Source organism: Rhynchophorus ferrugineus, unplaced genomic scaffold (assembly GCF_030347505.1).
Source record: "Rhynchophorus ferrugineus isolate W39M unplaced genomic scaffold, kcgeb_rfMv2 rfM10, whole genome shotgun sequence".
Taxonomy (NCBI): Eukaryota; Metazoa; Arthropoda; class Insecta; order Coleoptera; family Curculionidae; genus Rhynchophorus; species Rhynchophorus ferrugineus.
This window is the reverse complement of record NW_027472589.1, coordinates 25,363,855-25,390,384: the sequence shown is the minus strand read 5'-3', so window position 1 is coordinate 25,390,384 and position 26,530 is coordinate 25,363,855. Positions and strand designations below refer to the sequence as shown.

General features: G+C 35.7%; 2 protein-coding genes and 1 long non-coding RNA gene across 5 annotated transcripts; 1 reads left to right on the top strand and 2 right to left on the bottom strand.

Moving 5' to 3' along the window:
* Positions 1 to 300: 300 nt before the first annotated feature.
* On the bottom strand, positions 301 to 11,872 carry LOC143203908 (b(0,+)-type amino acid transporter 1). Of its 2 annotated transcripts, XM_076416232.1 has the most exons (10): positions 11,325 to 11,872; positions 7,235 to 7,438; positions 1,932 to 2,068; positions 1,728 to 1,869; positions 1,442 to 1,667; positions 1,346 to 1,390; positions 1,063 to 1,290; positions 751 to 997; positions 522 to 693; positions 301 to 465 (listed from the first exon to the last, which is right to left on the bottom strand). In XM_076416232.1, exons 1-10 carry the CDS (start codon positions 11,329 to 11,331, stop codon positions 410 to 412), a joined length of 1,464 nt encoding a protein of 487 aa, XP_076272347.1. In that variant the 5' UTR covers positions 11,332 to 11,872; the 3' UTR covers positions 301 to 409. The 2 variants fall into 2 exon arrangements, with proteins under 2 accessions (XP_076272347.1, XP_076272348.1); XM_076416233.1 differs by lacking the exon at positions 7,235 to 7,438 and having other exon boundaries at positions 11,325 to 11,464.
* A 2,631-nt stretch (positions 11,873 to 14,503) lies between these two features.
* Positions 14,504 to 21,433, bottom strand: LOC143204206 (kinesin-like protein KIF18A). 2 transcript variants are annotated; one of them, XM_076416692.1, is made up of 10 exons: positions 21,123 to 21,433; positions 20,777 to 21,054; positions 19,549 to 19,734; positions 19,311 to 19,489; positions 19,081 to 19,250; positions 17,757 to 17,873; positions 17,275 to 17,697; positions 15,318 to 15,555; positions 15,020 to 15,260; positions 14,504 to 14,822 (listed from the first exon to the last, which is right to left on the bottom strand). In XM_076416692.1, exons 1-10 carry the CDS (start codon positions 21,317 to 21,319, stop codon positions 14,692 to 14,694), a joined length of 2,160 nt encoding a protein of 719 aa, XP_076272807.1. In that variant the 5' UTR covers positions 21,320 to 21,433; the 3' UTR covers positions 14,504 to 14,691. The 2 variants fall into 2 exon arrangements, with proteins under 2 accessions (XP_076272807.1, XP_076272808.1); XM_076416693.1 differs by having other exon boundaries at positions 20,777 to 21,046; positions 21,123 to 21,242.
* A 2,420-nt stretch (positions 21,434 to 23,853) lies between these two features.
* Positions 23,854 to 26,024, top strand: LOC143203792 (uncharacterized). Its single transcript, XR_013007436.1, has 3 exons — positions 23,854 to 24,065; positions 24,128 to 24,368; positions 25,691 to 26,024. It is a non-coding gene; the product is annotated as an uncharacterized LOC143203792 (long non-coding RNA).
* The last annotated feature ends 506 nt before the right edge of the window (positions 26,025 to 26,530 follow it).

Sequence of the window (26,530 nt, the reverse complement as noted above, 5' to 3'; positions counted from 1 at the left end):
GTTAGATATCTTCAAAATATCACACTTGTCACATTTTGATCAGTTTAATTGTTATTGTCTCAAATTTAAAGTTAATAGCTGAACTGAACTAGATATTTCAATAGGTTTTAGAAAAGCTTGATAGTTTTTGCCTCCTGGTGAAAATGTATATATTTATTTTCGCTATGTGCCATCCTAAAGCCTAGTCCATAGTTATTTAAATTCATCAAAGTAGTCTGTTTGATGGCCAATGAAATGGATGGACGTTATGAAAAAGAAGATATTTTAAGGAAGTTGAACTACCTGTAGTCACCATAACACCAGATCAATAATTTATTATCTGGGAACAAAACCCGTTATAAGAACAGCAATAAATCACATGATTTTATTAACGATTCACTTAAAAAACTATAACAATGTGGCACGAGACTTAGTCTTCGGGAGGGACGACCTCGAACAGTATTTGTATCCAGTATGTCAATTTATCTGGAATTAGACACACTTTAGGAAACATATCCTCCTATATGTATCTTTAAACTTACTCATCATCTTCCTGGGACGCCTTCCCTTGTAAATGCACCAGTAATAAATCGGAACACCTGCCAGTCCGAAACCCAGCGCGAAAAAGTACATGGGATCCGGATCAGTGACGATCGGTGTGATACTCAGATACAGAGCAACCAGGAGGATGAAAATTGGGATCCATATCGGTACCTGAAAATATATAAGAACTGTAGTTCCGATATCAGTGTTATTTAGGGGAATTCCTACCTTGTAAGGCCTGGGAACATCCGCTTTGGTTTTTCTTAATATCAACAGTGAGACCATGGCTGTACCGTAGCTCACCCATATTAGAAAGCTGGCAAACTCTATTAATTGAACGATATCTCCCGAGATTATGAAGAGAAATGCTACGATTCCCTGAAACACCACGGCTGGACTGGGCGTGTGCCTTTTATAGTGGACGTAGGAGAAGTTCTTCAGCATGAAACCGTCTTGACCAGCGACATAGCATAATCTATAAAGATGGGTGGTTTTAAGATAATTTCCTACACATTTTGCTTAATAATTATAATAACAAACCTGGTTACTCCAAACTGGACACTTAACGCACACCCAAAAGTACTCAGAGCTACTCCCAGAGGGATTATGAAGGAGAATGGTCCCAGGACTCGTTCGCCGAACGTAACGGCCACTGCTTTGGACTCCATCATTTCTGGTATCGATAATACCGTCATGTAGGCAATGTTCATGAACACATAGAGTAAGGTGACGATGGGAACACTGATGGCGATACTCCGAAGGATGTTACTGCATCATGATAAGCGTCAGGCGATTTGATAGAAAGAGACGGGGGTATACTTACACTTCGGGTTTTTTGATTTCCTCCGTGACTACCGTCACGGTGCACCTGAAAATGAAACCTTCAGTTTTCCTGTCGTGCAGGGTTGGAGTTATTTACCATCCGTCGTAGGCCCACAGTCCACTGTAGAACGCCAAGGCGATGTCTTTAGGTTTGAAGCTGGTTCCTTCGAAACCGCGGAATAGGTTTTCGGTGTGGCCCATGTATAGCTCGTAAACGCCACCACAGATGACGATTAGGCAGGCCAATACTTTAAAGGACCCGAACACATTCTGTACGATCACATAGAGCTTTACACTGGCAACGTTAATGTAAGTCATCAAACCTAAAACGAGAGTGATAGTGAACTAAATGATTCCCAGTGAGTAAAGTCGCGATATCTCACCTAACGCTACAATGGCGATATATTTAATGACGGTCTGACTGGCTTCGGGGTCTTCCATACATAGCAGATCCATGACCGGTTGACAGAGATACTCCGAGAAAGTTAGAATAATAACGGCGACTTCAGCCGGTCGTATCACGACCTATGCATTAAAGTTTTCACCAAAACTGTTTGATATTGAGAGTTGGTGTTGGTTATACTCACCACCATCAACCAGGAGTATAAGAAGGCAGGCAAGGGTCCCCAGAACTTGTGTAGTGGTCCGAAGGAATCCATGAAATAGGCATACTCGGCACCAGATCGCGGTATCACCGTACCAAGTTCGGCAAAAGTCAGAGCTCCTAGGATGTGATTGTTATGGGTATGGTGAAGTGAATGGGACGTAATACGTTATTAAAAAAATAATGTCGGTTTTTATAACGCTCATTCATTTTATTTGTGGTTGTTCTGTAATACGAAAGGTGCATCAAGAGTAACTTTGTTTCTTAAAGTGGTAATCTTGGCTAGCAATTTGAAAAAATCATTTTTTTTCTATTTTCGAAGTTTAACCCTTTAAGAATGATTTTGCAAAATGTAAGTTATTTTTGGTGATAGCAGATTTAGTGACGCGGCACCTAAAAATTTTAAAGACTTTTTTCTCCAAGACATTACTCAAGTTCTAGTGAACAGATTCTATCATATCAAAGTCAAAATGTTACAAAATTGCGGAAGTTTTAGGAGGAATAAGTCTCCTATCAATTGTAGGAAAATTATTTATGAAAATTATACAAATGAGACTTGAAGGAGCTCGCGAGGAGACAGGCTCAAACGAAAGATTGGCATTTTCACATTCCACCAGTTTATGGAGTCGTGCGATTATATTTTTTATTCATGTTCGCTCTGGTTTCGATTGGTTCTACTTTTCAACATAGTAGTGTGACAAACTTCTTGATCGATCTGATAATAGCTCGTAGTATGCTGTTACAGATGTTAAGGCTTCTAACATTCATGATATAAATCTTACGAATCACTTATGATTCAGGACGGGACGGAATTAATAACACCACTTATGGCATTGGAACAAAATAGAAACTTTTTTTTCTTATTCCATAATGACTCGCTAGAACCAAATGGTCTTTTACTAATGTTGCTTCGGGTTCGGGATAGTGAGTGTTTTGCGGGCGACAGAGACCCTGGGTTACGACTGGGATTGTCGTAGTTGGTTTACTACCGAGGTTTGTGGATGGGTAAGGATTTATTCAAGGTGTTGTGTTCTAAGGCGCCTATGGAGAACCTTACACTGAGCATGTTCATGAAATTCTTCACAAACGGGATGCCTGATTCCAGGTGAGTGTTGACGTTCGTCATAAAGCATGGGTATTGAATAACGCGCGGACTCAGTTTTTTTGGATTGGAACACTTGGAGTAGTTCAAGCTGTCTCTCAGAAACATACCTGTACCATACTTGTGCTCCGTAGAGGCAGACTGGACGGACTAGCATTTGGTACAGTCGCTGTCTGGGGGATCGGGAGTTTACTTTTTCTGCAGAGGAGTGGAAATAGTAGGCTATACACGCCATTGCTTTTGCAAATAGGATGCTGTATTTGAGCTGACCATTGCAATCTGCGGCCGAACTGGAGACCGAAGTATGAAACTTTCTGGAGCTAGGGGATAGGGACTTTATCAGTTTGGAGGCGATAGGTGCGGAACTCCTTCTTGCTATGGAACAGAATAGCCTGAGTTTTGCTGGGGTTTATCTGCAGCCGCCAGAATTTGTTGCGAATAGCGTCGGGACTATAACCGGTTGTGAAAAAAGCGGTATCATCTGCATAAAATGCTGTGTGAGAAATCAGTCATATAGAGGTTGAACAGGGCTGGGGCTAGTGGAGCACCTTGCGGGACACCTGCGAAAATCTGATTACGAGAGGAGACTACGTCACCGATCCTCACTTGAAAGGATCTACCGTCCAAGCATGAATCTATCAGGGAGATTATGTCATCCAGACCAAGCTATTTCGCTTTGAATATTAGACCATCATGCCATACTTGATCAAAAGCTTTGTAAGCATCTAAAAAAATGGCTCCAGTTTTTCGACCTTTTCTTAATACCTGGTGGATTGTTGCTGCGATGCCGGCAGCTTGATGAAGGCTTGAGAAACATTATTTTGATCCCTGGTATTTTATACACACTAAATACAAGTTACAGCACCCTCTACTAACTCTTCCTCCTCTTTTCTACTCTGGCTCTTGCAGTACCATACGGCTTGAAAATTCATAAAGAAAATACCAAAGTGTTGAGAACTGTCAACAAAATCCAGAAGAGCAAGTGCAAGACTAAATACTTGAGATCAGTAATATGGAAGAAGAAAGTGGCATCTACTGTGAGATTTAGTGAGGAATATTCGAAGTCTGCTGCACTAATAGCAACGTATTGATTGAGAAGTAGACAATATCTCCAAGCGTCGGCTACGGATTGATAATGATGATAATATCATCAAAAATGCAGAGATGAGTTTTGTTATTCTCATCCTTTCTGAAAAATGTCTTTAGCAATTAAGTCATTTATTAAATTATGGTGAAAACGTCTTAACGAAGGTTTCTAAAAATAATATATAAGGACTATTAAGTTTATTGTCCTCGTGATTTTCGAATGATTTCTACACCCTAAGTTGTCGAGATGCTTATAATAATTATATAATTGCAAACTTACAGTAATTTTTCTCAACAATAATCAAAAAAACATTGAATAATGAAAAAAATAGTTCATCGGCCTAACATACGAAATAATGCTGTTAATGTTTGTAGATTTTAATACGAAAAGTACAATAATTACGTGCAATTTTTCTCTATGAGTTTAGACTAGATTACGAACAATGAACGCCAGTCACATCAACAGCGTATTCAGCGGTGGAATGACAAAAGGAGGTAGTGGGCGAGAAGCAACTGCTTAAAATAGACTAATAGATGGTCTTAGCCACGTTGAAGTGACGGATGATAACATGAAAACTTTAATAATACAAAATAATTACGTGTCACAATTGGAAAAATTGTGGATTGAACCATTTATGGAAAATAGACAAATAAAAGAGGGTTGACATGGACGTATTAGCTTATTATAACAATCATAAAGAAAAGAGCCAGGGTCTAGTCCAGATGGGGGATATTAAGGAGTTCTTTAGTGTTCGGTTTAGACTTATCCTTGATGTAATAACACTATTTCTGTTATCACCCAATTCTTGAGTCCTCAAACGACATGTGATCATGACGAATTCCATCGACGACCTGTTCAAAGCTGTCACTAGATATAATTCCCAGCAAACTATTCAACAATAAACGTATGTGCGAATCTACATCACCATTTCCCTCCAGATACAGCTCTCAAATTTTTAAAATTTGGTTAATACCCACATTTCAACCATTAACCCAACTTTACAGTTGGGATACGATGGAATGGCAGTACCAGAAGCTTTCAAAGTGTTTAATGGACTTCGGCAGCAGATTTATTCAAATCAAACACGAAAAGTAATAGGCGACTGCATGTATTCTGCGTTTTTCACTTCAAAAAATCATTTTATCCTAAAAATTATTCAAAATATTTTCCATTATTTTCTACAGCTGCTTCGCATCTTTCAATATAGCAATACCGTATCGAAAGAACGATGCTGGCTTGACAATGACCAGGCACTTCTTCAGATTGTATCCTATTAGATATCCTTCATAATTCTGTTATGTAATGGAAGTTTTATGTAAGAGGAAAACTTTGTGTCTGCTACTCGCTATTGCTGGCATTTTTCGCAACAATATTGCGTTATTTAATTTGTTGATATGGCGCCATTAGACATTTGAGAGTTTCATTCAGTTTTATGCTGTATATCACCACAGTAGTACTTTATAACCATGAACGTCTATTATAATCTCGCTTTGGTGTCGATGTAGATGGACTCCTGGGCTAACTCAAGCTATGCTTCCGGTTTGGATTGTTCTATTAGATCCATTTTTCATTGGAAATCATAAATTGCTACAAAAAATATACTTTTCTTCCTGCAAGCAATGAAACCTCGATGTTGAAACGGTTCGAAAGGGTGTGTTCCTCTCTTATGGATCTTTCCTATAGCATAACATGGTACTAGATATATTGCATTCAATGCTTTTTCAGTTAGTACCTTCAAAACATTCAAAAGAAAGCTGTTAAAATTTCATGATATTCTACTCATGTGAGTTATTGAGCTAAGAGTGACACTATTTTGTTATTTTCAAAACAATGGTTCAAAAACAATTTCGTGTTTTAATTTTACACTGCTTCTTGATGGGAAGAAATACCATTGAAGCGAAGCAATGACTTGAAAAGTGTTATAAGGACTCCGCTCTATCACAAACAATAATCAAATGTTGGTTTGCTTCGTAGAAACACCGATGATACAGAAGGTAGTGGACTTCTTAATAAAATGGTAACACCAGAAAACATACAAAAACTCAATAAAATCGTTTTGAATGATCGATAAGGGAAGTTGTGTGAGCTAGCTAACATCGTAAACCTATCAAAATAACGTGTTAGTTTATGTTGCATGAGTATTTGACCATGAAAAACTTATGTTCAAAGTGGATGCCGCATTTGCTCACTGTTAACCAAAAACAAGAACGTGTTGATGATTCTGATCAGTATTTGGCCATGTTTAAATGTAACAAACTGGAATTTTTGCATCGATATGTGACAATGGATGAAATATGAATCCATCACTTCACTCCTGAATCAAAACGATCGTTATCTGAGTGAAGAGCAACAGATGACAGGCCTATTTTGAGGCAAAAGATAAATCGTTCTACAGAAGTGGTGTTGAAATATTAGAGCGGCGCCGGAATGATTATGTGGCTCTTGATGAAGATTACGTTGATGAATAAAGCCAATTTGAACAAAAAAAAACGCGTTTTCTTTGTTACGCCCGGGGCTTTTCAGCCCATGTGTTACAAAACGCCTAAAAAGTTCTTGGAGAATTTAAACCGGGCTTTCATTTAAAAAGTCTTAGGATTCCTTGTCTGTCAAAATTATTTTGGTGCTCCAGGCCATTCTTTGCCATCAACAGCATGACTTTTAAATTATTGAAACCAAAATCGACAATTGGGATATGAGGGAGCAGCATTGCCGGTAAGTGTTTAAAAAAGTGATTGAAAAGTGAACAAAAGCGATACATTTCGAAAAAGTACGGTATATGATTAGCGGCGTCTGTCATTTTATCTCATTTTATGCAGAGGATGTTAAAATCATGGAATGTAAAAGCTAGTTTAGGTTGTTTGTAAATAAATGGTGTCGAAAATACACTTTGGGTGGTCCATTTTACGCTAACGACCGCAGATAAAGTGTCATTCATAACAGATAAGTATTTGAACTATTGAATCTGATAGTGTAGACAGAATTACGAGAAATAAATGATTTGGAAAAGGCTTAATTCCTATTCCAATACTTAAGGTATATCCCTCTAAAGTGGAGCGTTAAAAACCGACATTAACATTTAAAAAACTTAAACGGTTACCTAGTAAAGATACCACTCCGCAAACAGCCCATACGATGACGCACATTCCGACAGATCCACTGTACCTCAGGGCTGACGCGGGTGACACAAAGATTCCGGAACCGATCATCACGGCCAGGATGAGGTTGATGGCGGAAAACAGGCCCAGCTCTCGCTTGAGACCCACCGACGTGCCGGCTCCATTGGTTTTACCGTCTTCTTTAGCTAAATACACGGTACAGTTAGAGGGTGTATGCAGGTTATGATATGTGAAAGGGTTTACAATACAACCACATTATTTTTAGGAAAGAAGTGGCGATTTGTTGAACAATAATTTAAAACGACAACGACAGCCCAAGTCCATCACTACACAATCCAAACCCCTATCTCTTGATATCTCATTCATTACACTATTTAGTCGTAATAAAAATATATGGTCCCGTTTCCATGAATACACAATCCGAATTCAGTATTAGTCGCGCGATATAACACCTCACTCGTAAAAAAACGACCAAAAGGATGTACGTAATCGTTATCCCATCAGGACAGCTTATGGTTGCAATAAAATTATTTTTGAATATCGCATGTACTTTTATCCGTCAGTTAGCTTTTAATGACCTTCGAACTACCACTGTTCCTAGTCAAATTTCCACGATATACGCTGTACGAAATGGTTTCTCAAGCTATGTTTCTTTTCAAAAGAAAGCTGTTAAAATTTCACGATATTCTACTCATAAATTTGTGAGTTATTGTGCTAAGAGTGACTACTTTTGTTATTTTCAAAACAATGGATCAAAAACAATTTTGTGTTTTAATTTTACACTGCTTCTTGATGGGGAAAAACACCGTACAAGCGAAGCAATGGCTTGTAAAGTGTTATGGACTGCGCTCCATCAGAAAGAACTATGAAACGTTGATTTGCTGACTTCAAACGTGATCGTAAAGACACCGATGATGCAGAATGCAGTGGACGTCCCAATTAGGTGGTAACACCAGAAAAAAATCCACAAAATCGTTTTGAATGATCTAATAGTGATGTTGCGTGAGCTAACATCGTAAAGATATTAAAAGAACATGTTGGTATTATATTGCATGAGCATTTGACTATGAGAAAGCTCTGTTCAAAGTGGGTGCCGTATTTGCTCACTGTTGACCAAAAACAAAAATGTGTTGATGATTCTGAGTAGTGTTTGGCCATGTTTAAACGTAACACAATGACAATAGATGAAACATGGATCCATCACTTCACTCCTGAATCAAAATGATCGTCATCCGAGTGGACAGCAACTGGTGATAGGTCTATTTTAAGGCAAAACGTAAATCGTTCTACAAAAGTGGTATTGAAATATTAGACCGGCACTGGAATGATTGTGTGGCTTTTGATGGAGATTACGTTGAAGACAAAAGCTAATTTTGAACGCCTGGGACTTTTCAGTCCATCTATTAGATTAATCAGCAGCCTGGGCCTAAGGAGGAGGCATATTTGAGCAAAAATATTTGTTTGTTTTACAGAGATTGAATAATATCATTATATTTACGGAAAAAAACTCGAAATTTTAATACATATTATAATAGTTTAGTACTCTATAGTATTTTTATATATAGTATATCGAATAAAGAGCCAATGCACGTCTTCAAAATGTATAACGTCAGCACGTCGCAATGTTGCCGCGTCGAATTGGACTTTTCTTTTACGTTTACCAGTTTGTAACATCTAATTATTCACTAATATTTGAAGAATTCTGTAGACATTTGACAACAGGGACCAGTAGCAACCCAAATGGAATTTTATGGTTTGATTCGATGAAATGTTTAGACGCATCAGATAACATTCTGTCTCTTTTTAACTAGGGTAAAATGGGATGTAATAATTTGCTCCGAGTTTAAAATGTATTTTAGATTTTGGCAAACTACATTTGGCAGTATATTCCACATAATCTATGACGTGCATTGGCTATTTTATGCTAGGTTGAGGAAGCACCTCTTAGCCTAGTCTAATGGATTTTTAACGGAAGCTTGCCATTTTGGGTGTACAGACACTAAAGACGGATTGAAGTTTTAGGTGGTGCATGTATAATGATCATTTTTCCCATTCCCTTTAGAACTGCAATAGTGTATCATTCACAAATTTTGCAACGTTTAATCGAGTGCGGTCATGCAAGAAGATTGCTTTGCGTCTGTTGCTTGATCTTTTTGCAACAATAAGTCGTTGAAATTGTAACAATATCATATGGTTTTAGCATCTTGTTGATTCTACCAAATGAAAAGCAAGTATTTATGGTTGTGTTTATTCCGCTACGATGTTGATGCGGATGGCTCCCCTGGAGTAACACATGTCTTTTTATCAGACAAGCAATGAAACCACGATGTTGAAATCGGTTCGAAATAACATTTTTCGTCAATTCGTATGTAAATAAACTGTTTCCATTAATCAATTGCTAAGCTCTCTGAAAGTTCTTTTAGAATTTCAGCTGGATTTTCTTCCAATAACCCTTCTCCTGGTCTTTGGCGCCAGGAGAACCAATTGCAATACACAAATAATAATATAAATTAGTTGACTCAAATATGGAGAATAAAACTCAACGAGAGTAAATCAGTGCATACACCAATCGTTCAAATACCATACAATAACATTGCTAAGTGCCTTGGAATGAATCTTGATGCAAAATTTCTTTGGAAAGAGCATATCAAAAACAAAAGAAAATAACTGAAATTAATATACAAACAAATATATTGGTTATTTGGAAGAAAATGTAAATTATCCACACATAACAAGTTACTACTATATAACAGATACTAAAACCCATATGAAGTATGGAATCTATGAAGTATGGTTATCTACAAGTATTTGAGAATAAACTGATGAGAAGTATTATGAATGCTAGCAGATACTACACCGAGACCTTCGGAGTCCAACTGTCACAGAAGAAATTAAGAAATTCGCAACAAGACACGAGGAAATACTCCACTCCCTTGTTACCACCGAAGTGCTACAACTCTTGAACACTGAATTAGGACACAGACCCAAGAGAAATAAACCGTGTGATCTTGTGAAGTTGTGTAGTGAAGATCATTAAATGATAAAAAGACTGATATGTGCCAATGGGGATAAGTACCTAGTTTAAAGTTCACTCTAGAGACAGATTCTAAGTTAGTCGGCGACTAGTAACGACTAGTAATAATATATTAGTAAATATATTTTTCAAAAATATCATGGTATCCAGCTGGTCCTCTCATTCACATCACTGGCCGGATTACTACGAATGGATATCCCGACATCACCATCGATGAAGTTCTATGACCAGCACATTGCTGCCAAACATTGCCATATTCCAAAATGATAATGCGCACATACACACAGCCAAACAGTTTCAGTCTTGGTCTGAAGAGCATCAGAATATCATCAAACACTTTTCCTGACCTGGGGAGTTTTAAAACAAAGGGTGAGGAGTAGATTTCCATCTCCAACATCATTGAGATAATTACCGGATGTTTTGGTGCAAGAATATATATGCATACCGTTGGAAATTATTCAGACACTGCACGAATTTATTCCGGGAATAATTGTAACTGTCAAAGGACTCGACGCCCTATTAATAAATATATAGTGCATGTCAGGGTGTTCATATTATTTTGTCCATTTGCTGTAATTGTGTTTGTGCCTAGTCGATGGGACCAGTGATCAAGGGTTTCGTTTATGTCGGTATCAACAAGTCGCCACCACTTTCCGTTAAAACAAAATAGGTTTACAATAAACGCTAATCGATTTCGTAACATTCATGCACCTAGCACGTCATGTTGGCGCTCGCAAAAATATTGCGGGTCGCTTTATCGCCACTTTTATCATCGAGGTTAAAACAACACGAATCAACCCAGATACGTTTTAACGCTAACACCATATCGTAATTTTTTTTTGAATTAATTAATCTCCATAAATTGATTTTAATTGAAAAAGAAACGACTTAGAGAGATTAGCGATAAGGAAGTCCAGAAGAAATAATTTATTGGTTTTCGACACAAAAATATCAATTATTATCGCCGGTGATGACGTAGTTATTTTCGTGGTGTGAGTGTGTTGATTATTGCTGTTCGGCGATGATGGATACCTCACCTGTCATGACTCGATGATCCAGATTAGTTGTTCCTCATAACTTGATGAAACGATGTAGATCGGTCACTCGCACCAGCGCGTTTCACATGAGATTCATCCGACCACTGACCAGCTCAAAAAATGAACACTGCGGATAAAACCAACTCGAAGAACTAACGTTTCGTCACATACACGGTCCGTTTTGTACCGCGCCGCGACTTAGAAGATAAAATTTTAGTCGGAATCTGAAAAGTGAAGGAATGTTCGACCCGACTCGATCAGACAATGGATTCAAGACATGCCGTCCTGGCTTATTGTTATAGTTAATTGGACGTATCCTCTGCGTTTTTTTTAAGGTCGCGGAAGCTCCGGAATGACCGACATAATAGTCTTGTATTTGCACTTTTAAAAACTGTTTGGTTAGTTGATTAGGTAATGAGACCGCGGGCTGGTATTATGTATATATATAGCGACATTATTCGTCAAACAATTGCATTATGAACTTATTTAGAGCAAATATTTACCGATGCGTCGGAATAGTTTATCGAGAACTGGACGAGATACTGATAAAGGCGTCTTAATGAAGACTTGGTCGTCTTGTACGATACGCACCGGTACTGACAATGAAATCGTTTTATAAGTAGTATCGGAAATTCATTATCGGTCTATTCTTCAGACCCGTATTATGACTGGACATTGTCCCAACACACGTACACATTTTATCATCATTCATTCCGTGTTTGCTGTTGAAACATCGATAAAAAAGATGTTTTCTAAAATGGCGAAGGCGCCCTTATAATACCCAGCATTAGCTTAACGAATATATATTTGCCTCTTTATCTTAATCCGTCCTATATTTATTGGTTTAATCAAGTATATAAGTCTTTTTACTGGATAATAGTATACGTTTCTTGATAAAGTATGATTATTTGGTATTGAGAAAGTTTGTTTTAGGAGTTTATCATATCAATTAACCGTATCAGTTTTTGGTGACTAACATTTGTTTTATTATTAAAAAATTATTATGAAAAATCGGTACAATGTATTTTATTCATGTCTTGTACATTGAGAGCCGCTACTTTTCCAATCTTTCGGGCAATCCACGGATTTCATCTCGAAATAACGAAGTATCTCTTGGGGCTGTCTACGAATCGACCCATTTTTTGATATCTTCATAAGGAGTGAAGCGTTGCTCGGACAGGTCAAGATTCATATGTCAGAACAAGCAGTAAATTAAAGCACCAAGATCCAGAAAATACGGCAGGTGGGGTATCACTTTTCTTTTTAATGTCTCCAAGTATATTTTCACCAGTTTTGCAACATGTGATCGAGCGTTGTCATGTGGAAGAATAACATTGTTGTATCGTTGCTCGTATTCCAGTCGTTTTTCGCACAGTACATGATTCAACAGCACCAATTGTAGTCGACAGCGATCCTCGTTGGTGGTTTAATTAGGTTTTAGCAGCTCATAGTTTACCACACCAAGCTGATCCCACCAAATACAGAGCATTAACTTGTAGCCACGGATATTACATTATTTTGTTTGCGTTGATATTGATGCTGATACATGGCCAGCTGTTCCCCATGATTTTTTTTGCTTTGGATTTTCGTAATGGATTCACTTTTCAGGATGAATAACAACGTGATGCAAAAAGCCTTTGATTCTGTCGTTGAAGCAACATTTTGTACACACTGATTTAGTACATATATAAATATTTACCAAATTATTATTATTAATTATGTTTTGAATCTAAGTCTATTAGAATATGTTTTCTTAATTGAATATGTTATTTGATAATGGCGAAGGCGCTTTAATATGTAATTCATTAGATTTTGTCACTTTTTTTTTTGTAAAAGGGTAATTTATAGCATATGAATTTTCGAATTTGATCTACTATGTTATCTGCGGGCGTATATATTTATTATATAACGAGTATATTGACATTAGTTTATGATATTTGCCTTAATTCCCTGCAATACCCATGAAATAAAACATTAAATAAACAACTGTAAATATATTTATCAAGTCTTATTTATATTTATTTTTGGCTATCATCCTCTTTTAGTTATATATATATTAAAATTATATTTTTTAAAAGCACATGGAACACATATTACAACTAGTATATTCACTATCTAGTATATTTTACTGAATATTATTCTTCCAATCCAGATCTAAGATTAGGCAGACCCAAACTTAATTAGCATTTGATAGATGAACCTCCACTGGTTCACTCCACATTTAAATACGTCGCTTTTTAACACAAAGCTTACCTATACTATATTAGTTCAAAGAGTTTTTGCCTCTTTCACGCAATCTCACTTGATGTTTCTTCACAAACCGTCCTCATTTTTAATATTTTAATGGAGCGTCGACAATACTCCGAAAAACTTTGTTTTAATAAATTTTTGAGCCTCACACAAAGTTCTAATCGTTTCTTCTTAAAGTGATTTTAAGAAAACCAATTTTCTGTGTACATGATGTTGTTTTTTTTATTTTGCGAACTCTTTTATCATTTATTTAATATCCTTGGTAGTTATACAGTTAGTAAAAACAGGCCGCTTCAATAGAAAATTTTTTTCGAAATGTTGGGCGTTGTGGGTTTGTTGTCTTATTAAATAGTTGCATTTTTAATCAATAATTGGCTTACCCTTTCTTTATTTATAATGGAAACAAGACGCCGACACATCTCATTTATTTTATTTGCGTTACGCCGTTACTAAATAACATTTGAATGTTTGTTGCAACGTGCCTGAGACTTAATTGATAAACCTTGGTTACTACAAGTTATTATTTCTCAAGATGTGTACGTTACTTAAAAGGATAATCCAAAATTACCCTCCCACCTTTTTCTAATTTTGTTGACTATGAGCACTTGCCACTTCTTAAAAACAAAAACGGGAAAAGAAACATACAAACCGCTTCGTAATGCTGAAGACCGTCTACCATCGCAAAGTGTCCAAAATTAAAATAAATGATCCAACACAGACCACCTCTTAGTCGCAAATTCTTGTAAATGAAAAGGCACCACGTTTAATTGTCCAAAGTGAACAAAATCATTTAGTTAGGGAGATAAATTGTCTGTGTGTAAAGTTATTCTGTTTTATTTTATCAGTAAATGGATTTCTCAAAAGTAAAATGTAAAATATACCTTGAAACAGTTGGGAACCAAGGCAGAATCCTATGAATAAAACAAGCATTCTCATTAAAAATAGTCAGTCGTTTATTTTTTTATAACTGAATATCATAGCATATGTTATTTCAATAATATAAAAATATAAAATAAATCGAACACAGTAAAATTAATAAAACTAGTTATATAATCACAATGGCAAGTCGTTAGGGATAATTAGCAACGAACTAAATGTAAAAGAACCGTTTCAGACGCTACACCCATCGTTTCCTCTGGATCTTCTTGACGTCATAGGATAGAGTGAGCTTCGAACCGCCGGGCTTGTTCTCCTTGCCTACTGACGTGGTTCCCAACAAGAACCTCTTGGACGATCGGGTCTTGAAGCCTACAAACACCAGAATCATTAGGACATTCGCACGCCCATTTATCCTTTCACTTCATGCGAAACAATCAAATAAAATTACTCAAGGTTAGGGCCCAACAGACTTTATTACAGCTTATTTTATCACTATTGATCTTTGATATCGCCGTGCAGGAGACCCTGCAGGATCTCTACGAGCACGTGACCGAAGTATACCCCACCTTTTACGGCGATGTTGCGCGTTGTTTTGGTTTTAACGGGCGGCTTGTCCCCACCTTCCAACACGAACGTGGAGTTCATCTTCCCCTTGGCGTCCTGAAGGTTCCGCTTCGGCCGGGTGACCGTCCCGCACGCGCTCGACGTACCCGGCATATTAGCTGACTGGCTCAACGGGTGCTTTTCCTTCTGAAAGTCGGTAAGCATCTGTCGCAAGATGTCGTTCTTCATCTGAGTCAGTTCGTTCTGAAAATAGACCTGAATTAGAGAACGGCAAATATCCCAGCGTCGAACACCGCTCACCTGATATTGAAACTCCAGTCTATCCATGTTCAACGAGAACTTTTCGTATTCCTGGTTCAGCTCCGGATACACCAACAGCAAATTCTTTATTTTGACGGACGTCCGCATCTTGATCGACTTCAGACGTTCGATTTGCAGTTTGAGATCCTTTTCTTCCTTGTCGTACTTATCAGAAATCTTTTTCTTGTCGTCTTTGCCCTTACCAGTGCTTCGCAATGCCAATTCTGTCTCTATTTGTCTGAAATATACAATTGCAATTAGATAATTAAATACTGATCAGTACAAAACATATGTTGCGTTTTCAGTTTCGCAAGTTAGAAGATTTAAAGATTCTACCGTCAGAAAAACTAGTTCATTCAAAGCTTGTGTAAGTATTAAAGTGATTTGAAGCTACTGAAAGCCAATAGCACTTACTAATTGTTTAATAAGAGTATTACACGAAAAAAGTCAAGAATGTAATTAAATTGTCATATAGTAGTCTCTCCTTTGATGTTTTAACATTCTGTCTCATCTAATGTTGCTATTAATCACACAGCAGTAAAAGTAAAAAATGAATTGTGCTTTTCAATGATTGCGGAGGGCTTGAATTTATGTACCGCTGCTATTGTATGCTGCTAGTCACACTATTTTCCAGAGAAATTATAACAGAAAACTCTAAGGGCAACTAAAAGTATTTTATTCTGTTTTCACACGGTATCAGATAGGTTAGAGTTACTCAAAACTAAAGTGGTTTGTGGGGGGACAACATGTTAGTAATAATAAATTATTATAAAGAATTTTGAAAATTCAATAGAATAGCGAAATAGCAGTATGTATTTTACGATGCCCTTATCAATTCCTGATTTTTACTCTATCGTTTAAGGATTCGGCTGGACGATTAAATGGCGTTTTTATTTCTGGCATCAGTAAGTTTCTGAATGAAAAAAATTTTTTCGACAAAAAATCGTTTTTTTTTTCGTCCATATTTTTAACATGTGTATACTAATGTAGTATAATGTAGTCTAGCGTTTTTCAATTGTTTTGTTGCTCCAAAATACTAGATTTTCTCAAGGCAATAGCTAAACAATAGGCGTTTTTTTCGGTGATGACCTCTTCATCTTCGAGCCAAAAGATTAATCAGCACACGGAAATATATTTTTTCTATTTTTGTTATAATTCTAGACATTTTGGTGTAATTTATTAACAGATGGCAGTTAAAGTAACTGGGGTGTAATTCAAAGTTGCCAGTTTTTAGTGTTTTAGAAAAGAATTGAAGTAGGGTATAAAAAACGCTAAAAAGCTAAAAGATTTCTGATTATGACCATGACGGCAAAACTATATGGCAAAATAAAAATAATCAATGTGCTGGCTCTGTTAAAAGAAGACTGTTAACTAATAGAGACAAAATTAGTTTTCCTATTTTCATTAATGCATGAGGGGGGCTGAGATCGTAGAATAAACTGGAAGTAATTCATAATTATCCAACAGGAAACAAAACCAGACTTACAAAAAAATTAAAAATTTACAGGTTATTGGGTAAATACTCAGCTCTGTCGGTATATAATAAGCTTTTGATTTTCTAACAAGTTTTTAAACCAGTGTGGACTTATGGTGTTCATTTCTAGGGTTGTACCGGTCAAAGCAATGGAAATATACAAAAATTCCAAAACAAGGTACCGCGTAATATTGTTGACGCTCCATGGTACTATTCGTAACGCCGATCTGCATAAGGATCTCAAAGTTGTTGTCGATAATGTTATCAAGGACTATGCCTAAAGACATGAATATAGGCTCCATCAGCACATCAAAAAGAGTAAAACCATTTGATTTAGTTCAGTGAAGTTATAAGTAAAACTCAGAGTACATTATAAACAGTGACATAGATGTTAAGTCAAAAGTGTCAATTGTAGAATAAGTACTTTGTAAGTTTAAAACTGTAGGAAATTAGAATATAAACAAAATGGAACAAAATACTCACTTTTTCTTAGCTACAATTGATTTTTCCATTTCAAAAATAGACTGTAAGGCATCCGTCTGATCCTTGACCAACACGGCGAACTCCTGATACACCTCCGTTCTCACTTTGCTCAGGTCTTCTGAAGGACACGGACCGTCCCCCTTCCCTTCGCTCTTCACCGACCGCAGAGCGTTGATGGTCAAATTTAATAGCTCTATTTGTTTCTTCATTTCGTTGTTTTCCGATCTCAAAGCGTCCAGTTCACTGCTGTCACCGTCGTCGCAATGCGTCTTCTCTTGCTTCAAACGTTCCACCTCGGATTTCAGGTGAGCATTTTCGGTCTGAAGATCGCTAACCAGCTTGATATACTGTTCAACGTGCAAATCTCCACTGATAACGTTTTTCTTAATGTTAGATTTGATGCTTTTCGCTCGATAAGCGTATCTGAAAAAAGCATACAGTCATTTACATTCCTGTTTTAAAATTGAAGCACCAGCGCTTACTTCAGAGTATTATACGTTTCTTCGTAAGATAAAGATGAAGGGGATACGTTGGCTATCATAACGGTATGGCAATTTCCTCCTAAACTATCTTTCAATAATCTCGTGAGCTTTGAATCTCTAAAATAAAATGAAACAAAACAAAGTAAGGACGTACAAACCATTTTAGCATATCATACATTTGCATTTTTGGGCGACAAATAAATATCCTTTGTGAAAAAAAAAACGTTTTCACACACACCCAGTGAGCAATAAGTATGTGCCAGTAAGTGATCTGTGTAAAAATATCATTCTAAATCTAAAAAAGTATATTTCTTCTTTAATCAGACTTAATACCAATTGCTGATTGGCAATTACATGGGGATACACTTCTGAAGTACAAAAACACATTGTGTTATACCTGTTATGCATTCTAGAGGGATATTGCGTTGAATGACTTTATGAGAGATTTAGAACGGTGTATCGACAATATTTTGGAACCGTTGAATGATGGCTATATGTAGGACCTGTGCGCAGTACCCCATAGTTGAATTAGTATGACCAAATGGATCTAAGTATTGATTTGCACATCTTGCTACCTAAAGTTAACTTCGATTTTCTTCTGATAAGCCAATATATTTGACCTATTTTAAATCCAAGTTGTTTTCATTTAGCATTTTACCAAGATATTTAACATACAACGCCTGTGAGAGTTAAAAACTATTAATATTATCTGGTAGGTATGTTCTTCATGCAGTTGTTATGGTACCATCACAGGGATAGTATCAAATTGCACTGTTAATTCTATTATCCCTCCAGTTCTATCTTGATTTAAATAAATCTAACAATATGTTGCTAGAGTAGTGATTGTTGTGGTCAGTAAATCATTTAGCATTTAGATGAAACACATGGGAGGCGAAAAAATATGCAAGTATTCTCCAAACATTGGAGACGATTAGATGTTCACGTCAAGTTGAAGCACGTCCAGAACTAAAGCAAACTCGGATCAAGAAGCTTTAAAGGACTACCAAGAGGAAGAAGAAGGAATTCTCTATGGACCGGACATACTAGATCAATGTAAATAAATATATCATAGTTTAAATCGTATTTAAACTTTTAAACCCGTTGAAAAGTATTTCTAAGGGGTTTCCATGATATTTTCAAAAAGCTTTAATGAAACTTGAGATTGATATAATATTCTTAAGTTCTACTTCTGTCGTTGTTCACTTGTGATTTTTTTTCATAAAATGTTTTTAGTTTCATACTACCCGGAAAAACAAGTTAAAATGTAGGCTTCTGGACCAGAATACCCCTTGTTACAAACGAGAGCATCGTTAAGTTGACTTACCTGTACGGGATATGATTTTTGCCGTTTATCAAACTATTTATACAGTTCCCTAAAGCTAAAAGTGATCTGTTGATGTTGGCCCCTTCCTTGAAACGGGGACCCACGTATCCCGTTGCGGATCCTCGTTCGCTTCCGGCTAAATCGATCATGCTTAGTTTGGCTGTGGATGACTAAAACAATTTAGACCGAATTAACGCGACCCTCCGGTTTAGTTCTGGGGCCTAACTTACCTCTCTGGTATTTTTACACGTCATATGAATATATACTTGAAACACGGCGTGTGACCGACTGCTCTCGGCATTGGCATCAGTCAAATGTTGCGTTCGTCTTTTATTCCCTTGGTCCAGTAACGAAAATAATTCACTAGGGTTGGATATCTTGTGAGCTTTAACGCCAGAAATGATAACGCCTAACAAAAATAACGCATATTAAATTAAAAACATATTTAATTAACCAGGAATTACCTACCGTACTTTGAGTCTTCTCTAAGATATAATGGTGAACCATTCGAACATAACAAGTCTTTCACTACTTCGTTGTATATTTCCACATAGGTGACCATTAGTTCAAACTCCCTCTCGGAACTAAGTTCGTTTTTTCTGTTGAACAAGTCCTGCATTGTCAGGAATGTTATTCCTGGGGATTCTTCAGTTCCTGTCGGATATTTTTATATATACTATATATAATAATATCAAAGGTGGGTATTAACTCGTTGAAAAAGATTAGGTCAAGCCTGAAGAAGATACATTTAAAGTCTTTGAAAAGCAAAGCCCAGAGTTTGTTGAGAACTTGGCTGGACTAAAACTAGTTTTAATATATTTATCTCTTATTCTTGTACGGGATGATATAATGTATTTTATAGTCTAGAGAGTGAGGTGACAATTTTAATATGCTAAAGAGCAACAACCTAATGCAACATTATAATAATGGATAATTAAAAAGAGTTTTACTACAGATGATTATTACTACAGAAGTATCATATGAAGTTGGAGAAAATGTAATTTTGAGAGATCTAATCCAGTATTCGCCAAGATGTCTCTCCATAGTAATTTTTAACACAGCAGTAGATGTAATTATGTGATTAAAAACAGACATTAGATTCAAAATGAAGCTACGAACTCCTTGCTTGATCTGAAGTTTGCTGATGAACTGATGAGTTTGATGTTGAGTCCTACTAGCATTCTTCATGATATGGTCCGCAATGCAAAGCTATATGGCTTGAGAATGAATGAACCAAAATTTGAAAACAGACGGATGACCTGTTATTGTAAATCTACACATACATGTACATTCCGATATTAAATTCATAAAATTACATATTGCCTTATGACGCTTTTAGACAACTGTTATTTACACAAGGTAACATGCACCTAATGCAAAATTATGATTTTCAATAATAAATAATCAAGTCTATAGTATATCTTTAATAATTAATTCAACTTCTTGTTTTTGTCTTTTTTATCATGTATCTCAATTCAAAAGTAGTATAAATTTTGAACTTTTAATTAGCACATTCAGTGCCGTTGATGGGAGAGCCCAATACAGGCGCCAGTAACGGTATTTAACGTCAACAAAACGATGGTTGCATCCACCAAAATTTAACAAATAGTGACAGTATATGTGTTAATTTCAATTTATTGTCATTCTAACTCTAAATTAACAATTTTATCCTAGGCATAATGTAGGCCATATTTACCTATCATGGTGAATGTTTTGCCAGCTCCAGTAGCTCCATAAGCAAACACTGAACAATTATATCCATTCATTAAGGTATCCACTAAACTCTTAGTGCTATGGGTGTATACTTCCACATTAGTGGAGATATTACCACATACCTTGTCAAAAACAAATTTTAATTCCTTATTGCCACGTTTTAAGAAATCTCTGTGTTTTACTCCATGGTAAAAAAAGGGTTGTTCTTCTTCTTTGGGATCAAATATAAGCATCTTATCATCTATTGTTTTTACTACGATGCTGAAATATAACATATACTTATTCCTCTAGAATACTGGTGCTTTATTAACTAAAACATCGTTACTCACCGGGAATTCTGTTCTTGTTCTTTTTTATTAGGGGGGCGCACTCTTACAACTACAGTCATATTAGATACTCTACCGAGATTAGGCACGGTAGAAGTCGCAGGCTGGGATAAAGCTTTTGATACCTTTGCAGCAGTTACAGAACTTTTCGCCGACGTCCTACGACGGGGCGTTTTCAGATTCTTGTCGCACTTCACCATTGCTATTTAGTTATGATCTAAATTATTTTAATTTCCTAGCATTTTCTGTATAATGTTCATAAAATTGTTCGTAAAAGTTTTTCAAACAACCATCCGTTAAAAACTACAGCACGTTCCGTTATTAAATGTTTCTACACATCCATAATTATTTTTTCTTGGCGCAATTATAAGTAACACAATAATATACCAAATAAACAGAACATAACATATTTTTATAAAATATTAATAACATTTCACGACACTACTATCAAAATTTTATATTTTTGTTATAACGTTTCGGAACTTACTAATCTGCCAATGCGGTGTATTATTGGTTGCCTACATTACTTTTTTTTCAACTGCATACCTATAATAGACCTAGGAACTATCAACTAAAACAATTATTTACTATCGACTATTACTTTGAATTAGTTCTGCTTGACTAGTGCAGTCGATTAATAGAATAACAAGTCATTTTATATAATAATGACACATCATTTTATGACTTAAATTATTTAGTGTTACTTATTTTATGACTTAAAACGTGTGACTTAAGTGTTTTCAATATTATGCCTAAATTACCTTCATTTAATTTTTGACATACACTGGAATCAATTTAACCGTAAATCAACATCTAAACTTACTTTGAAAATTATTGTTTTTAATTTTAAGTTACCTTTTTGACGTTGCAAATATTAAAACTGTATATATTATAGTCGTTATTCAATTAAATATTAATTTTGGCTTATATTAATTTTTGGTTATAAATGTAATATTGTTAATAAATTTCACGAATCAGATGTCGAACGATATGAGGAATTGATGCCACCAATTTTGGCGTTCAAGTTATTTTGGAAATTATTTTCAATTAGTTATAAATATTTTGATTATATATAAATACAAATAACAAATATATAAATTACATATTATATATTAACAAATTTTAAGCATTCTAATTATTTACTTCAATATTTTAAAAATAATTTACTAGATTTAAGCCCTATTATAATCTTTAAAATAGGTATAGTTATATAATAAAATTTTGTTAAATATTTGTCAAAAATTCAAAGCGTAAGGTGATTTTAAATGAATTTATTTAAAATAATTTATTCTATATTTATTTTTTAATTTTCCGAATAAAATTATTTGCACGCCCCTGAATAAAGTTTGTTCAAAATGTTGTGGTTTCTTAAGACGGCACTATAAAAAAAAGCATATTTGTTGCTTATAAGGAAAACTAGTGTGCCATGATTTTTTTTCAACCCCGTGATTTGCGCACTATGTTGCCATTATGCATTTTGCATTTGTCATTATGTGCTATCAATTTGTTTTAAATAAATTGAATTTATACTTACATTAAACAAAATTGAATAAGTTTACGCCACCTGTTATTTATTTAATGTTAGCGCGACTGGATATATTTGAAATGTCGACGCAAAATTTATTTTAGTTTGTTGAATTTAAGGATGAGCATCTTTCCGGTGTTGTTGACAACGGTGCACTTCGATGTCGAATAGAATCGTACTTCGTCGCTGTTCCTTCATAGTTGTATGAGAGGTGCCCTTCGTTGTGGCGTGATACCGTCGCTCCATACAACTATTAATTTTTTTTTTCTTAAAAATGCGGTAATTTTATCCGAATTCGTTCTTTTTTTTTATTATATAGTGACTTGCTGTGCTCCCCATCGGGTAAGTTGATATTATTTCATAAATATTAATATAATTGAACTTAGCGTACATTCGTCGCTGAGTCAACGCCACAAGCATCGGTATAATATTCTTATTTTCTATTTTTCTATTTTCAGGTACGGAAAAATTAAATCGACCTCGCGACCTGCGCGCGTGGCCCCTGGGCGCGTAAATGTTGCTGACGAGCCTGGATCGTTCTAGTCTTGGTGCACATTATTATTCCCTTGGTAGCAGGCCATTGCAGACTTTGACACGTTGTATGATATCGCCCGTTGCTTCGGCAACTTCTAGTCGATCGCCTTGCGGGTCTCCTACAGCTGGGGACCCGTGAGTTCGACCGATAGATGATGAGTGGGCTAGTATGGGTTGTCATTGGTGGTGGTCCGATAGATCTTCGTTCCTCCTTTTCCGGTGATAATGTGGGACTCGACGGTCATCAGGACTAGTCACGCGAGCAATTCGTTGAAGATTTTTGCCCAGGATGTCGGGAGGCCCGTGGTGACCATCCGGATTGTTGCATTAACGTGCCCAGCGTCACGAACCCCGGCGCGGTAAAATCATCCATTGTTTTTGTTTGTTCTCTTTTTGAGCGATCACGTTTTTTTTTGTACTAATTCAATTCAAAAACAGTTTTAGCGCCGGTTCAGTCCTGACAATTATCCGTGGGTGGCCAGTTTTTCGGTGGAAATCAGTTTTCATGACCAAACTGGCTTCAGACGGTTCGTTGTTTTGATCTGGGCTAGCGTTGAAGCTTCTTAGTCGGAGCCAGCATATCCCAGTATCTTTTTAGAAAAGTGAGGTGAGTTTTTCTCTCATATATCTAATATATAATTTTTTAATGTTGTTTTATTTTTGTTCTAGGACATTTCGCGTGCGCAGCGTGAGTGTTTACGGTGCCTGTGAAGTGTGGTCCAACCCTCGAGAGAACCAGGGTCCCGTCGAGCCCGATATCGCGTCATTAATTATTTTTTGTTGGGATCGTCCGAATTCCCGAAAGAATCTCGAGCACCCGAAGTGCGCGTTACGTTTATATTGGGGTAGGACCGAAGCAAATAAGGAAAAAGGACATGGAACTTCGGGTAAGTCTAGTCTCTTGTATAGTTTGTAACCAATTTTAATATATAACTTTGACTTGTTACAGATGGAGGTACAAGAAGGTCGCGTCGCGGTTCCAGGCCGGTACTATAATAACTTTCGATGGATAAACAGCGTAAATTGATATATCCAGCGTAAATTGTCTCGTTGCTGACTTTTTCGGACGCCTTCCATGGGATATTTGTTTCTTGGAATCGTGTTCCAGGAAGTCCGCAGATGGTACCGCCTTGGAACGAACTTGTTGGGGACCACAGCTGGACTTAGAGCAAACTTCCAGATGTTTCAAGGTAATTTTCTCGTTTTGACGTTATAGGTAAAATATTATCCGCAAAATGTAATTATCAAATTGGATGGAAAGGTTTTATTGACTTCAATCATGTTGGATAATATTAACTAGCGTTGGGAACTAACGACTGAAGAAAGTCGAAACAGTCGATAGTCAAAAAACTAGCGACTGAAAATAGTAAATACTATCTCCAGTCAAATGTATGGTTGGACTGTTTATTTCAATTCCTGATGTCAGACGAAGAGGTCCGAACCCTTTCCTGTATAAATTGTGAGAGAGGAAAGGACGGAGATAATTGCTTGGAGCAGTTAATGCTTAATGTTAAGTGCTTATATTTTCCAATGGAAGTATAAGGGAGATGGAGATGTACATATACCTTCACCTACTAACTTTAAAAAAGAAAAGGAAACAAATAATTACTGAATACTATTAACATGCAATTACTAATTTCATTTTAAACGAAGTAGAAGTACTTTTATATTTGAATGTTTTGTGGATCTGTAAAAAGAAAGGTACTTTTTCTATGGAATAGAATAATACCCCACAAATGTTTTATCGTATTTTAATATGTTAACTGCTATTTTGAAATAATGCTGTAATAAATATAGACAATACAACAGAACTTAAAAATTAAAGATGCACAATAACCATAAATACTAAATAATAATTAAACATATACCTAATCATATAATATGATATATAAAATGATCACACATTATCTACTAGAGCTTTTCTAAATAATGTAAATGCTTCAATCATTATTGAACGGAGATAATTTTTAACAAAAATCGAGAGAGTAATCCAAATATCACCTATTATAACAGTCTTAAAAACAGTCAAAGTATTTTACTATTTATCATTTACAATGTTAATCTTTTTACCATATTAAATTCAAACAATCTTGAAAAATATCGATCCAAAATGCTGCTATATTAATATACAATATATTATTTACAAGCAAACTACCAAAAAAATCATAAAACTATATATATGACATATAAATCTATGTAAGGACGACAGAGTAAGAACGTTAAAAATCAGTCGAATGAAACTGGTAGAACCAAAAATAGTGACTAAAAGTACACGACTGAAACAGTCGATAGTAAATAGTAACAAAACCAGTCGGGCCGAAAATAGCGACTGAAACAGTCACTGGTAAAAAGTAGTAAAATCAGTCGAACCAAAAATAGCGACTGAAACAGTTGATAGTAAAAAGTAGTCATTCACAAAACAGTCGATAGTTCCCAAGACTAGTATTAACTTTATTATGAGTAATATTTCAGTGCTTCAGTGATGTCTTATAATAAGATTTTCTTGTTTTAGGTAAGTGAGCGGTACATTAATTGGATTGGAACTCGATTCATACGTATAATTCGGTAATTAATGTGAGTAAATGTGAATGAAGTGGGTGACCGTGGAAGAATAGAAACACAGGTAAAACAAATACAAATACAGTAATTTCTGTAGTCCATACAATAAAACAGCCGATGCACGTCATAGCTACCGCAAAATACAGTTTGTATATAAAATTAATTTTAAACTCGAAACAGATTTTTCCATCTCTGGATTTTATTCTGGTAGAAAAGAGACAGAATCAGTCCATAAAACTCGATACTGTTGACAAATGTTTACAAAATTCTTCAAAACATTTAGAGGTCACCAGCCTGCAAGCGTTAATTTTAAACATAGAGTATTATATTACTCTAATTTTAAATTACATATATTTTGATGACGTGCATTGTCTGTATTATTGGATAAATTATATTTCGTTTATGATATAATATACAAAATGTTGAGATCATTTTTAGGGACAGGTAAATCATATGAACAATGGTGAAATCTATATTAATAATATCTTATACAGACAAGAACAAAACTTATTCACAAGTAAAAGGTATAATTAATTATCTTTCAGCTAGGTAAGATAAATCGCTGACTTTCTCACGATCTTTTCTACTTTCTTAATTGAATAACTGTTTTACATTTTTTACCATTTATGGATGATGATAATTTGGAACTTTTAAATGGTTAATATTTGATGTAATTTTAGAGTGTTTTTTATTTATTTTAATTTTCTTTTAGAAATAATGTAGCATTTACAGTAGAAGCATAGTAGGGAACTTTGAAACCATCAATTAGCTCACTTTCCCGTCATGTAACCTA